This window comes from Capra hircus, chromosome 25 (genome assembly GCF_001704415.2).
Source record: "Capra hircus breed San Clemente chromosome 25, ASM170441v1, whole genome shotgun sequence".
In the NCBI taxonomy this organism is placed as follows: domain Eukaryota; kingdom Metazoa; phylum Chordata; class Mammalia; order Artiodactyla; family Bovidae; genus Capra; species Capra hircus.
In genome coordinates, this window is record NC_030832.1 from 12,993,581 (window position 1) to 13,009,456 (window position 15,876).

Here is a 15,876-nt window from a genome sequence, read left to right on the forward strand (position 1 = left end):
CATGCCAGAGGTTATAAAGCTCTATAAGCTATGGTGTTTGAGGAGCTCAGAGCCTGGAAGGCAGGATACTGAGTGATAACATAGAAGTTAAAATACACACGCACACACAGACACACACAGGAAACTGAGTGATAACATAGAAGTTAAAATACACACACATACACACACACACACACACACACACACACACACAAAAGAGCAGAAGAAACCTCTGTGTGTTTAGGTCTGAACGAGCGAGGATCGAAGACTCCGAGTGCCAGGCATCTCTCTTGTGCTTTGGGCCTTCACTCATCAACATGCCAGAGGCTCATTTCCTCCAGGGTCTCCTGTCTCAGACAGCGCCTCTGTCCCCACATCGGCTTACGGCAGGAACCTGAATAGGAGGGATCTCTGACACGTTCCTTGACCTCCTCCTCACAGCCTGTCACCAGATCTGGTTGCTGAACCTGTCAGTCCTGCCTCAGAAATACTTCGTTTGTCAACAGCTGTGTTTCACCGCAGCCCCCACCCTTGTCCAAGTCCCTTTCCTCAAACAGAATCTTAACAGGAATCTTTCCTCAAGTAGAGAGAGAGCCGCCCCGCTATCTCCACCCACACGCCGGTCCCTTCAGCAAGTGGAGCCCGGCCTCTGTCTTACTCCTCCCTCCTCCACAGCTGTTCTCTCCCAGAAGGCCTCGCCCACCCCAGCCCACCCCGTTGGCCTGAACACCTGCAGCTCGTCCTTTGGCCTGCATCATCACGTGCAGTTGCTGTGACATCAGGGTCACACTCACCTCGTGTCATTCTCTGCTCCCCTCCTGCTGTTGTGGGCAGATTGGCCTGCGTGTGTGCGTAGGCAGGTAGGTATACCCTTGAACAGCACGGGAGTTAGGAATGGCGAGGCCCCCTGCTGCACGCAGTCGAAAATGGGAGTGCTGCTATCTCTGCCTCAGAAACAATGGAGTTGATAAATGAGTCAACCAAGAGCAGGAACTGAAACAGTTTAGGCAGAGGCAGGGCTCAGTCCCTGATTCTTTTGATTCCACATATCGTGATCTCTGATTGAACACAGACACACCCCTCCACCACTTAGTTAACTAAAGATCTGTAAAATGAAAATACAAGTACTATATTTATTGAAAAAAAATCACACATAAATGGACCTGTATAGTTCAAACCCATGTTGTCCAAGCGTTGTTCAGCTGTGTGTGATTTCTGTTTGTGTCCCATTCCTAAATCCACAAAATGGGAATAAAAACCAAGATATTGAGCCAGGATCAAGAGAGTAGCGTGTGCTTACTATTCTGGGAAAAACTGGAGGTAAATAATATCCTGCTGTTTTCCTGTTTTGTTGTTAATTGTCTTTTTATTCAGAGAGGCTGCCTGAGGAGTTTACACTAAGACATTTCAGAGTCTTTTGTACAGCGTACATTTTCCCATTTTAGAGGGATTAGGAGAGCTCTCAGCTGTCAGCACCTCTGCCTAGAGCTGCACACTGAGAGTCTAATGTAGCAGGGAAACATAGAATCTTTGATTATGCCCAAAATAAGAAAAATAAACATTATTTTCTTTTGGAACCATGGAGGGTTAAGAATCTTATCTAGGCATATAATGGGTGCAGAACGAGCATGGTCCCACAGGTTAAAAATTGTCTGGAAAATCAAGTTTTTTTAAGCCTCTTTACAGTGCTGGTGATAACCAATTAAGCAGATGATTTTACTTTGGAAGTGCCTTTTATTTGTGGTATACTTCCACTTTCCCACTGTGTCCTTTATTTCCACTTTTTAACCAAGTGAGATTTCTTTAAATGCACATAGGTACATATAATATCTTTCTGTATGTCTGCCACAGGCTAATGTTGTCCCTGCCATTCTGTACCAGGTTCCCTGCCTTGGCATCCCATTGTCATAGCATGAGAAGCATACTTTAAATTTATTCCAACTTTTGACAAAAAGGAGAGGGGAATTTGTGTGAAGGTATGATCAGTTTAAAGAAACATGCCCCATTTTTAGCAGCCTGTTTCCATGGAAACAGAAGCAGCAGCCAACCACAGAGTTATCAAAGTGCCTGTAAATTTCCAAGGCTGAGTGTTGAAAACATTGTCTTCCTAACCTCATGCTGCAGATTAATGCGGGAAACCTACAGTGCGTCAGCCTGGACTGCTTGCATGTTTAGTTTTTACTTCATTTTTGCTCTTTCATTTCTAATAGAGAGTAAATGCTGCATTCTTGACTGTGATCTCCCTACCAGCAAGAGGTAGTAGTTTAGAATTCCACAGTTTGTACCACCTGCCTCTTCTCCCACACCCCTCACCCTCAGTGGACTTCGTAAGGGTGCAGTAGACTTTCTGGATGAAAGGCTGTATTTCTCTCCGAGGCAGTCTAAGGCTAACTTTCTTTTTTATTTATTTGTTTGTTTTGGCCGTACTAGGTCTTCATTGCTGTGCGTGGGCTTTCTTTAGTTGAATTCGAGCACAGGCTGCTCTCTGGTTGCGATGTGCAGGCTTCTCATTGCAGTGGCTTCTCTTCTTGCAGAGCATGGGCTCCAGGGAGCACAGGCTTCAGTAGTGGCAGCACACTGGTTCAGTATTCAGGGCTTGTTCTCTGGAGCACAGGCTTAGTAGTTGTGGCACAGGGCTTAGTTGCTCTGAGGCATGTGGGATCTTCCTGGACCAGGGATCAAACCCATGTCCTCTTCATTGGCAGGCAGATTCTTAACACTGGACCACCAGAGAGATCCTAAGGTTAACTTTCAAACACTTACTTGCATGTTTTTTTTTTTTTAATTAACAATGTTGTCTCTCCTTTTTCTAAATGGAAAATAACATAATATAAAAATTCCTGCTCAAAATGCTGTTTGTACTTGGTAGTATCAGAGGTTTAGATTTATGTGTATACTGTCACTCTGATTTTGCTTCAGACAGGAGGTGGTGGTTGGAGTTTGCTTAATCAGTGCAGATAGCATGACTCTTACAAGACAAACCACAATTTTATTTCTGGACTCTTTGTATTCCTTTATTTTAAACAACTTGAAGAACTTTATTTTATAATTGGCAAATTAGAACCATGAAAATACAACAAAAGGTCTGTAATCTTTGGTTGCTTCTTTTTACCATCTATGAGAGTACTTAAGTGCTTTTTGTTGTTACTGTTCAGCTGCTAAGTCGTGTCTGACTCTTACAACTGCAGCATGCCAGGCTTCCCTGTCCTTCACTATCTCTCTCAAGTTTGAGTCAGTGATGCCATCCAACCATCTCATCCTCTGTCACCCCCTTCTCCTCTTGCCCTCCGTCTTTCCCAGCATCAGGGTCTCTTCCAGTGGCCAAAGTATTGGAGCTTCAGGTGGCCAAAGTATTGGAGCTTCAGCTTCAGTACCAGGCCATCCAGTGAATATTCAAAGCTGGTTTCCTTTAGGATTGACTTTTACACTTCTCTAATACAAGCTGAATTTACTGTCTACCAGTTTTCCATGCTCTTCTTTTTACTCCTTTGCCCTTAGCCTTCCCCTTTTCAGTCTTCTTTTACCTTCAAAACAATATAATTAGATTTAAATATAATTAGATGTCACAAACATCAATTCCAAAATGTCTGAAGCCTCAAATTCATACAACTAAGCAATCCAAGTATTAGTTCTGTCCCATGATAATCACTTGCCACATACAAAATCCTCTTGGTATTTATTCTTAAATTTGGCTAGAATTCTCTTTGCTTAGAAAATAGTAACTCAGTTATATGCTGTAAGTATACCATGCAACATTAAGTAAAACACATTTATTTATTAAAGTTTCTATATGGCGAGCATTATAAAAGGTGCTGTAGATGTAAGGACAAAGTCTAGAAGGGGGATTAGAGGCCCCACCCAGAACAACAAAACCTAGCATTTGGTATGGCAGGGAATGCAATGTAATATATAGTTGTTATTGTAGTCATCAAATCATTAGAAGACAAAGTCCCCATTGGTGGTTAATGGAATTATGACGATGAGCGGGGCTAGCCAGCCATGGGTGGGAATTAAGAAATTTGATTATTGAGAAATTGGTTTCTTAAGGTCTGTTGTTCTGCCAACTGTTCCATTTTTTCTGTTGAGATAAAATTCACTTAACATAAACATAACTATTTTAAAGTGAATGATTTCAGGGGCATTTAACGTATTCACAGGTTTGTGCGAGTACACCTCTATCTAGTTCCAAAATGTTTTCATTAGTCCAAGGGAACACCGTGTGGTCATGAAGCAGTTACTCCCCGCCAGTTTCAGGCAGCCACCAGAGTAGCTGTCTCTTTGTATTTACCAGTTCTGGTTATTTCACATCTATGGAGAAGGCAATGGCAACCCACTCCAGTACTCTTGCTGGAAAATCCCACGGACGGAGGAGCCTAGTAGGCTGCAGTCCATGGGGTTGCTAAGAGTTGGACATGACTGAGCGACTTCAGTTTTCACTTTCATGCATTAGAGAAGGAAATGGCAACCCACTCCAGTGTTCTTGCCTGGAGAATCCCAGAGACAGGGGAGCCTGGTGGGCTGCTGTCTATGGGGTCACACAGAGTCAGACACGACTGAAGTGACTTAGCAGCAGCAGCAGCATGAAATCATATAACATTCAACCTATTGCCATCTGGCTTCTTTTACTTAGTGTAATATTTTTCAGATTCATCCATATTGTCACAATACAGTGCTTCACTTCTTTTATAGCTGAATAATATTCCACTGTATGGATAGACTAGAATTTGCTCGTCCGTTCATGTGTTGATGACATCAGGACTGTACCCACCTTTTGGCTGTTGTGACTAGTGCTGCTGTGAACATGAATGTGTATGTGTGTGTTTGAGAACCTGTTTTCAGTTCACCTAGAAGTGGAATTGCTGGGCTGCAGCTGTTCTTAACTTAAAAATTTTATGTGATGAGCTTGAGAAAGAACTGCCAAATGTTCTAATTTTGTATCTTATGGTCTTTTTCTCTGATAAAAAATGATATAGTTCAGAACCATTGAGTGACTTGCTTGTTTTTGGACTGACTTTTCTCCCCTAAGCTGTTACATTATGAGTTGGAGCATTTTAGGGAAAAATAAACATGTTTTTCTTTTCCAACTTGTTCTTCACAGTCTGCAATGAGTATTTCAGACCTTCTTCACTGGCCTCAAACTGACTTTTCCTTCATATGCATCTCACTTTGAACAGATGATCTTTCCTCCTCCTCTGAGAAATTAAAAGCCATCATTTGAAACTTTGCTGGACATGCCAGCCCAAATCTGTAAGCCCACCTGCAGCCACACGCAATTCTCTGTGCCTTTCTTGTTTCCTCTGAATCCCACCCCCCTTCAGGAACCCTGCTGCCTCTTACTCTCTCTTTTATTCTCATTCATATTCATTCATTTCTGTTCTCTCCCTCCCCAACCCCACCCCCTTTCCCTCTTGCTCTTTATCACTTATAAACCTGTTCAGGTATGTTCCAACCTTAAGTTCCACACCCCTCAAGCCTTCACTTTTCTCCTACCTTGCTGCGCAAATCTTGAAAGCATTTCTTCCGTCACTGTCATTCTCACAGTCACCCCTCCTTCCTCCCTGACCTCTTCGAGTCCCATTTCCATTCATCACTCCACAGACCAGCTCCTCCATGTATTGCAACAGCAGCATTGGGCCCAGTTGGTCATGAGTCCCTTCTGGAAACACTTTTACACACACTCTCCAGGCTCCTCCTCTTCCTTGGGCATCTTCTGCTTGTTTCCTTTTTTGGACTTTCACCCGCATCTGACCTATAAAAGTGGGCTTTAAGTTGCATTTCCTAGCAGCTTGCTTCTTGCTTCCTGTTTCTATATTCTCTACCTTGGCAAACTCCCATGGCTTCAAATACTACATAAGTGACAACTTCCAAATTTTAGTCTCCTGCCAAGACCTACCTTCGAAATCTGGAACCGTGGAACCAATTGTCGCTTTGCCATCTCCACTTCTAATTCAGGCATATCCAAGACTGAGCTCCCTAAATGGCCGTCATGTGTTCTTTATCTCAGTTAATGATCTATCCAGGTTCTTAAGCCAGAATCCCAGGCACCATCTTTATCTTTTCTCCTTCAAACACAACATCCAGTCCTTTACCACATAGTGTTGATTTTGTTCTAAATATGTATCAAATCTCTCCATTACATCTCTCAGCTGTGTTGGAGTTGAAGAAAAAAGAATGAGAAGCCTTATGCTTACTAGGTTTCTATCCTGGAATATGAGAAAAATTCTACCAAATTTATAAATCAATATATGGTTGACAATAGAGAACTTAACCAGTTCTTCTGACACCCACTATAAATATCTCTGCATTCAGTCAAAAACCAGCCCCATCCCCCTCACTGATTCTTTTGATTGCTCTTGTTCCCTTACTGTTCATTAGTTATATCAAATTTTACTGTTACTTTGGCATGATATTGTTGGTAGTTGTGGCTAAGAGTAAGTGATCTTTGTTTCTGAATTTAAAAATTACTTTACGGCCTGATGATGTATATTGTGGGGAAGGGATGAACAGAAAGGTCCTCTTTTATCTTGTAAATGGAGAAATAGATTGGTGCAACCATTCGGATTGCACAGTGACTCTATCAAAATTTCAGATGTGTGTATTTGTATTTAAATGTTTATACACAAGCACAAACATATGCCACAAAATGAAGAAAATCATTGCAGCACTGTTAATAACAATAACAGCAGGAAATCTGGGAACTTAAGAATATACGATTGATACATCCATATGTTAGCTATAGCCAGTAAGAAGAATGACCTAGAGTCCATGTTTGTTTTTTTTTTAAGTAAATAATCAAACTATGTTCAAGCTGGTTTTAGAAAAGGCAGAGGAACCAGAGATCAAATTGCCAACATCCGCTGGATCATGGAAAAAGCAAGAGAGTTCCAGAAAAACATCTATTTCTGCTTTATTGACTATGCCAAAGCCTTTGACTGTGTGGATCACAATAAACTGTGGAAAATTCTGAAAGAGATGGGAATACCAGACCCCCTAACCTGCCTCTTGAGAACCCTGTATGCAAATCAGGAAGCAACAGTTAGAACTGGACATGGAACAACAGACTGGTTCCAAATAGGAAAAGGAGTACATCAAGACTGTATATTGTCACCCTGCTTATTTAACTTATATGCAGAGCACATCATGAGAAACACTGGACTGGAAGAAACACAAGCTGGAATCAAGATTGCCGGGAGAAATATCAGTAACCTCAGATATGCAGATGACACCACCCTTATGGCAGAAAGTGAAGAGGAGCTAAAAAGCCTCTTGATGAAAGTGAAAGAGGAGAGTGGAAAAGTTGGCTTAAAACTCAACATTCAGAAAACGAAGATCATGGCATCTGGTCCTGTCACTTCATGGGAAATAGATGGGGAAACAGTAGAAAACAGTGTCAGACTTTATTTTTTGGGGCTCCAAAATCACTGCACATGGTGATTGCAGCCATGAAATTAAGACGCTTACTCCTTGGAAGAAAAGTTATGACCAACCTAGATAGCATATTCAAAAGCAGAGACATTACTTTGGCGACTAAGGTCCGCCTAGTCAAGGCTATTGTTTTTCCTGTGGTCATGTATGGATGTGAGAGTTGGACTGTAAAGAAGGCTGAGCGCCAAAGAATTGATGCTTTTGAACTGTGGTGTTGGAGAAGACTCTTTAGAGTCCCTTGGACTGCAAGGAGATCCAACCAGTCCATTCTGCAGGAGATCAACCCTGGGATTTCTTTGGAAGGAATGATGCTAAAGCTGAAGCTCCAGTACTTTGGCCACCTCATGCGAAGAGTTGACTCATTGGAAAAGACTCTGATGCTGGAAGAGATTGAGGGCAGGAGGAGAAAGGGACAACCCAGAATGAGATGGCTGGATGGCATCACGGACTCGATGGACTGGAGTCTGAGTGAACTCCAGGAGATGGTGATGGACAGGGAGGCCTGGCGTGCTGCGATTCATGGGGTCGCAAAGAGTCGGAGACGACTGAGCGACTGAACTGAACTGAACTGAATCAAACTATGTGAATGGCATGATCCCATCCCATGTATTTCCTTTGCATAGTCTATATTTAACATTGCCAAAATATTCACAAAACAGTCTCTAGAACCATAGAAATTTAACAGTGGTTACCTTTGTGGAGGAGGACTGGAGGTCTCTGGTAGGATGGACTGGCTTTCACTTTTTTTTTTAATTAAAGTATGTTTGACTTACAATATTGTGTTAGTTTCAGGTATATCGCAAAATAAGTCGTATCTTTAGGTTATTTTCCATTAAAAGTTATTACAAGACATTGAATGTAGTTGCCTGTGCTATACAGTAAATCTTTATTGCTTATGTGTTTCTCATAGTAGTTTGTATCTGTTAATCTTATATATACACCACATCTTCTTAAATCAGTCATCTTGATTGTCACTTGGGTTGTTTCCATGTCTTGGCTGTTGTAAATAGTAAGCACTGGAGTCCATGGATCTTTTTGAAATGGTGTTTTCATTTTTTCTGGATACATATGCAGGACTGGGATTGCTGGATTATATGGTAACTCTGTTTTTGGCTTTTTAAGGAACCTCTGGAATACTGTTTTCCATAGCAACTGCACCAATTTACATTCTAACAAACGGTGTACAAGGGTTGCCTTCTCTCTATACCTTCTCCAACATTTATTATTTGTAAACTTTTTGATGATGGCCATTCTGATCAGTGTGAGGCCATTGTGGTTTTGATTTTCATTTTTCTAATAACTAGCAGTATTGAACCTCTTTCTCATGTACCTCTTGGCCATCTGTATATCTTCTCTGAAGAAATGTCTATTTCGGTCTCCTGCCCATTTTCTGATTGGGGTGTTTGATTTTTTTTTTTTATATATTGAGCTACAGTATGATCTGTTTGTATATTTTGGGTATTGTCGGTAGTGTCATTTGCAAATACTTTCTGCCAGTGCAATAGATTGGGTTTTCATTTTGTTTATGATTTCCTTTGCTGTGCAAAAGCTTTTGCTTCTTTTGCCTACAGAGACTGATCTGAGAAGATATCTTTTACTTTTTTTAATGCCCTTTTTTATGTGCATGTTTCATTTTTATTTTAATAGAAATATTCTTACAAACATGAGTTTTTAAATAGAGAAATTATTGGTATATATATTGATACATTTCTGAATCCAGGCTTAGAAGGAAAGCATTCAAGATGTGACTGCTTACTCTGTGACTACAAAATACCCATTCACAGTAAAGCACTAAAAATATGGGAATCTTTACAGAATTAACCTCATGGACTGCAGCCCGCCAGCCTCCTCTGTCCATGGGATTTCCCAGGCAAGAATTGAGGTGGGTTGCCATTTCCTCCTCCAGGGTCTTATTTAGAAGCCACTTAACCCCTCCTGTATCTAAGTTCAAAAGATAATATGAAGATGTAGTTTTTCTAAATTGTTTTGTTATTCTAGGACCAGGCACCTAAATACATTTAACAATGCATAATACATTTTTGCCAAAGTCCAACTACTTCATTCTCTTAACTACTCAAACATCTTAAAAAATAGTTAAAAAAAACTGGAACCAGGGTCTGTTTTTTTACCTAATATTATCTTCAGAGTCAATACTAGAGTATTCTTTAGTTTCCCTTCTTTGCTTTTGCCATTGATTTACCCAGCCTTCATTTGACTGGCTCAGGGTTTGCCTGTGTTTTTTCTCCCCTCATAATTTGGCAGTTTATTCTGTCCTGTGTCTTGTGATTAAATAACATACATCAAATCTTCTCTCTGCCTTGCAGACAAACACTCATCTCCCCGCACACCCATTCATCCCACCCTCCTTCATACCCCATAACTGAAACTAGCTGTTTGTAAAGAATTTCTAAGACCATGGCTGCCTGCTATACTGCTTCCCAGAAAGTGTCATTTCTGTCTTGTTTTTGTAATATACAGTCCTCAGATGTCCCCTTGCAAGTCCCCTGGCCAAAAACTGTGCTTTGTTTTGGCTCATTCAACTCATGCTAAACTGCTGTATGTTGTTTAAAATGCTGCTAATAAGAGTTTTTTTCTTTAGAGTGAAAAGGCACTTTAATTATGTCATATTATGGAAACATTTCAAACATTCTATTTATAGAAACAAAAGAGAATAGACATAATCATCTTGGCTCAGAAAGCAGCTAAACATTTGAAGGGGGTATAAATATTATATGAAAGACATTATTCTGAGGGTTTTTTCTGTTTTTGTTTTCAAATATTGGAAACTAATCCTAAAGTCTTGTTATAGAAGTGCTTTAATCCATTTAAGATTCAGGAGAAAGGAACTAAAAGATGATACTTGTTACTATCTGAGCTATTTCTGATGGTGAAGAAAAATGACATTTCCTCTTTGCTTTCATTTTTCAGAATGGTGGTTAAAATAAAGTTTTTACTTTTCTTGTATATAAAAAAGAGCAAGTTCACAACATTTATGTTGGGGCTTCCATGGTGGTCCAGTGGTTGAGAATCCACCTTTCAACGCAAGGAATGCGGGTTCAATCCCTGGCCAGAGAACTAAGATCCCATGTGCTGTTAGGCAATAAAGCCCACCAGCCTCAACAAAGACCCAGCACAGCTAAAATAGACAAACAAAAACCACATATGTTGACACGGTATTGTTTTTTGTCTGTTGTAACAAGCAATAACACCAAGAATTTTCAAAATTATATGCATTTTTCTCTTTGTTGAAATGTAGTAGGAAACCATGAATGTGAACCCTAAGAGGTAATAACTCACATCATCTTAGGAAAATTCAAAAATTAATTAGAAGAATTTTCTCTAAATGCAGCAGATATGAAGTAGTCTATATTCATGTTTTCACACATCTACTATAATTTCAGAGATGATGGTTTGCAAAAGTCTCCTTACTTTATGGCCATGCCTTATATGGACCACATAAGGATATTCCTCCTTTTAGGAATTAAGGAAATAACTGGAAATAAGGAATAAACTTGATACATAAAAAAAATCCACCATAGCATTAGTTATAGGAGTTGCAAAAATTGGAAACAACCTATGTGATCACTAATAAAGATATATTTAATAAAGTATGCATGTCCACCCTCATTCCAAGATGCCACTTGCCTAAAAATCTGTATCGTGTTTGACACATTTGTCTCACTAGTATGATGCTTTGTTTGTCTGTTTGTTTTAAACCAAACAAGGGGGCTGTTGATGTTTTCTTTACCCTTTCTGTTTTACTCCTTTCTTTGAAGACTCCCTCAGGAGGAAGGAAAAATACTACTGCTGGGGACTCTCCAACAGACATGGACCACCATGTTCCAGAAGTGTCAGCCTTTGAACTAGAGATTGTTCTGACCCTTTTCTCTTCTCAGTATTCTTTTCTTGGGATTCTGCCTCTTGAATATGACCACCTTGATTTCAGACAAGCGTTAACTTCGGCATTCACAAAAGAATGTCAGAGTATGCAGACATTTGGGTGCTTTCAGATCCACAGGTCATCTCTCTGGTTATTTTTGTTCCTAGTGAGGTAACAGTGGGAACATACTATTCTCAATAAACTGTAAGTTATCAGGGAAAAGATCTTCATGTTAGAGCATAATTGATTCAGAGAATCGCAAAACATTCTAATATGAGAACCATGAGCATATAATTTTTGACTCATTAATTTTTTCTTTGCTGTGTGTAATAGAATCTTATCTCAATTGCTTCAGTTCTAAATGAGATGTCAGTGAAGTTTTGTGGTCCTACGGCCCCCTAAAGAAGTATAGATAAAAATTTTTTTCGGTATTGAGTAAAGAATGACATTTATATTTAGCAATGAATATGAAAATATATTTAAAAACCATTTTACAGTCAGATTTCTTTTTGAAGTATATCTAAGAGTGGGCTCTGCTCTGCAGTTGAGCACAAGCAAAAAGCAAGGCTGTGACGTGAGCGCCGCAGGTCCCACAGATCAGGCCTTAGGGTTAACTGTAAGTCGGAACCATTATGGGCATTGCGTTTGAGCCTGGTCCAAACAAGCTCATCACACACTTGCTTTAAAAAAAAAAAAGTCTTCCTTCCCTACCATTTAAGAAATACACACAGGTAATTTTTTTCTTTTTTTGCATATTTACACCCCTAAAGCGTGCCCTTAATAATCCTAACCTTGGTTTTCATCCATGGTCTGAAATAAAAATTAAACATGGAAACTTGAAATTGAATGTAGGGTAAACCAAGGAAAATGTTTTTCATAGTTACTTCATTTGTTACTCTTTTTTGAAATCAGTTCACTTTCCAGATAGAAACATAGAGATGCTATGAAAAGAATCTGCCTGAGAAATCTCGGGGAAAATATGTTTGTATTATTAAATTTGGCCGACAGGTTTTCCCCATTTTGTGATATGTGCCTTGTTTTCTACACGTTTAGTGATTCATTTACTCTTTTAATTAAAATGACTACATATCAGTTGATTTATGGCTTTCTTAGAACTTCTAGAATGAGATACACTGTTATGTTTGTACACAAATTATTAAACTTTAAGGTCTCAATTCAGAAATTTTCCCTTGGGTCATTAATAGTATCTCATAAGTCTAATTTTTATTATGAAGTTGGCCTTCTTTAAAGCTATTTAAGATTTATTCCAGATGGAGTAAGTTCCTCCAGATACATTAATCTTTCCTTAAAATACATTTTTGCTATTAACTTATTTTTTAAAAAACTAAGGAATCTTACTAACAAGACAATGTGTAAGCCAACTACTTTTGTTTATTTGCTAAGTATAATGTGATTTTATTTATTAAAAAAAATTAGCTTTAATCATTAACTTAAAATTATTAACTGACTAAGCAAAAAATATGCTGAAAGAACTTCAGAGTTCACCCAACAGGCAGAAATCACAAACGGGGTTTTTTTTTTTTTTGACAGGTTGAATGGTGCCAGGTAGTATCCCTATTCAATTATGAAATAGAAGATTAAGCTTAATTATACCTCCTCTGGACCCTACAGTTGCATGTAAACTCCAATGGTGATTATTTCCTTTTTACAGTGCTCCAGCTGAGGCTGCAACAAAGGAGGACGAGAGAACAACTAGTGGACCAGGGCATCATGCCACGTAAGACTGACGCATCCTTGTCTTTTCTAATGTGATGTAACAATATGGGCATGTCTAAGAAGAAGCTGCATCACACTCTACTTTCAGTGTTATCCATTTAATCCATATACAATTATTCAATGAATTTACAAGGAAAAACCAGGCATCAGCATTGCTGATGGAATCATTTAAAGTACATTCTGGATACCAGATGCAACTTAAAAGATGGACTTGGGCTTTATATTATCAAAAAGCACCTTTAAATTTCTGTAATTAGGCAAATACCAGTTCTTCAAATTCCAGCCACAGTTTTAAAATAACTGAAATAATTACTCTAGATCTAAGTGAATCCAAAGAAACTTGCAAAAGTAGCATAATAAATTAATTCAAAACCTTATTTATTTAATTCAAATTAATTATCTTTGCTAGATGATGGTCTGTATAATTATGCATCTCAATTACAGGATGAATGAACATTCTATTTATAATTAATAAAATCTTCCTTGCACCAGTAAAGATATTTTCCCAAATAGCTTTAAGCCTCATCCCTTCATTTTTGAGTTGATTAATTTTAGAATATTTGTCCAGGGTGATTCTTGCCCTTTAATCACGAAACACAGCACCACCCATCAACAGAAAATTGGATTCAAGATGTACTGAGCAGGGCCTTGCCCATCAGAACAAGACTCAGTTTCCCCCTCAATCAGTCTCTCCCATCAGGAAGCTTCCATAAGCCTCTTATCCTTATCCATCAGAGGGCAGACAGAATGAAAACCACAATCACAGAAAACTAATCAAACTGATCACATGGACCATAGCCTTGTCTAACTCCATGAAACTATGAGCCATGATGTGTAGGACGACCCAAGACGGGTGGGTCATGGTGGAGAGGTCTGATGGAATGTGGTCCACTGGAGAAGAGAATGGCAAACCACTTCAGTATTCTTGCCTTGAGAACTCCATGAACAGTATGAAAAGGCAAAAAGATAGGATACTGAAAGAGGAACTCCCCAGGTCGGTAGGTACCCAATATGTTACTGGAGAACAGTGGAGAAATAACTCCAGAAAGAATGAAGAGACAGAGCCAAAGCAAAAACTTCACCCAGTTGTGGATGTGACTGGTGATGGAAGTAAAGTCTGATGCTCTAAAGAGTAATATTGTATAGGAACCTGGAATGTTAGGTCCATGAATCAAAGTAAATTGGAAGTGATCAAACAGGAGATGGCAAGACTGAACACTGACATTTTAGGAATCAGTGAACTAAAATGGACTAGAATGGGTGAATTTAACTCAGATGACCATTATATCTACTGCTGTGGCCAAGAATCCCTTAGAAGAAATGGAGTGGCCCTTATAGTCAACAGGAGTCCAAAATGCAGTACTTGGATGCAATCTCAAAAATGACACAATGATCTCTGTTCATTTCCAAGGCAAACCATTCAGTATCACAGTAATCCAAGTCTATGCCCCAATCAGTAATGCTGAAAAAGCTGAAGTTGAACGGTTCTATGAAGACCTACAAGACCTTCTAGAACTAACACCCAAAAAAAAGATGTCCTTTTCATTATAGGGGATTGGAATGCAAAAGTAGGAAATCAGGAGATACCTGGGGTAACAGGCAAATTTGGCCTTGGAGTACAAAATGAAGCAGGGCAGAGACTGACAGAGTTTTGCCAAGAGAACGCACTGGTCAAAGCAAACACCCCTCTTCCAACAACATGAGAAGACTCTACACATAGATATCGCCAGATGGTCAATACCGAAATCAGATTGATTATATTCTTTGTAGCCAAAGATGGAGAAGCTCTATACAGTCAGCAAAAACAAGACTGGAAACTGATTGCGGCAGAAATCATGAACTTCTTAATGCCAAATTCAGGCTTAAATTGAAGAAAGTAGGGAAACCACTAGACCATTCAGGTATGACCTAAATCAAATCCTTTATGATTATACAGTGGAAGTGACAAAACAGATTCAAGGGATTAGATCTGATAGAGTGCCTGAAGAACTGTGGACAGAGGTTCGTGATATTGTACAGGAGGCAGTGATCAAGACCATCCCCAAGAAAAAGAAATGCAAAAAGGCAAAATGGTTGTCTGAGGAGGCCTTACAAATAGCTGAGAAAAGAAGAGAAGCGAAAGGCAAAGGAGAAAAGGAAAGTTATACCCATTTGAATGCAGAGTTCCAAAGAATAGCAAGGAGAGATAAGAAAGCCTTCCTTAGTGATAAATGCAAAGAAATAGAGGAAAATAACAGAATGGGAAAGACTAGAGGTCTCTTCAAGAAAATTAGAGATACCAGGGGAACATTTCATGCAAAGATGAGAACAGCAAAGGACAGAAATGATATGGACCTACCAGAAGCAGAAGATACTAAGAAGAGGTGGCAAGAAGATAAGCATGATCGCAATGCTGTTGTGATCACTCACCTAGAGCCAGACATTCTGGAATGCAAAATCAAGTTGGCCTTAAGAAGCATCACTACAAACAAAGCTGGTAGAGGTGATAGAATTCCAGTTGAGCTATTTCAAATCCTAAAAGATGATGCTGTGAAAATGCTACACTCAATAGGCCAACAAATTTGGAAAACTCAGCAGTGGCCATAGGACTGGAAAAGGTCAGTTTTCATTCCAGTCCCAAAGAAAGGCAATGCCAAAGAATGTTCAAATTACTGCACAATTGCACTCATCTCACATGCTAGCAAAGTAATGCTCAAAATTCTCCAAGCCAGGCTTCAACAGTATGTGAACTATGAGCTTCCAGATGTTCAGACTGGATTTAGAAAAGCCAGAGGAACCAGAGATCAAATTGTCAACATCAGTTGGATCATCAAAAAAGGAAGAAAGTTCCAGAAAAACATCTACTTCTGCTTTAT

General features: G+C 39.4%; 1 protein-coding gene across 8 annotated transcripts in view; it reads left to right on the plus strand.

Annotated features, from left to right (window-relative positions):
- The window catches only part of MKL2 (MKL1/myocardin like 2), a 214,961-nt gene that overhangs the window by 147,872 nt on the left and 51,213 nt on the right, over window positions 1–15,876 (plus strand). For all 8 annotated transcript variants that reach the window (XM_018040528.1, XM_018040529.1, XM_018040534.1 and 5 more), the window contains one exon: window positions 12,957–13,022. In XM_018040528.1, the coding sequence (XP_017896017.1) occupies window positions 12,957–13,022 (66 nt within the window). The remainder of the gene's footprint in view (window positions 1–12,956; window positions 13,023–15,876) is intronic.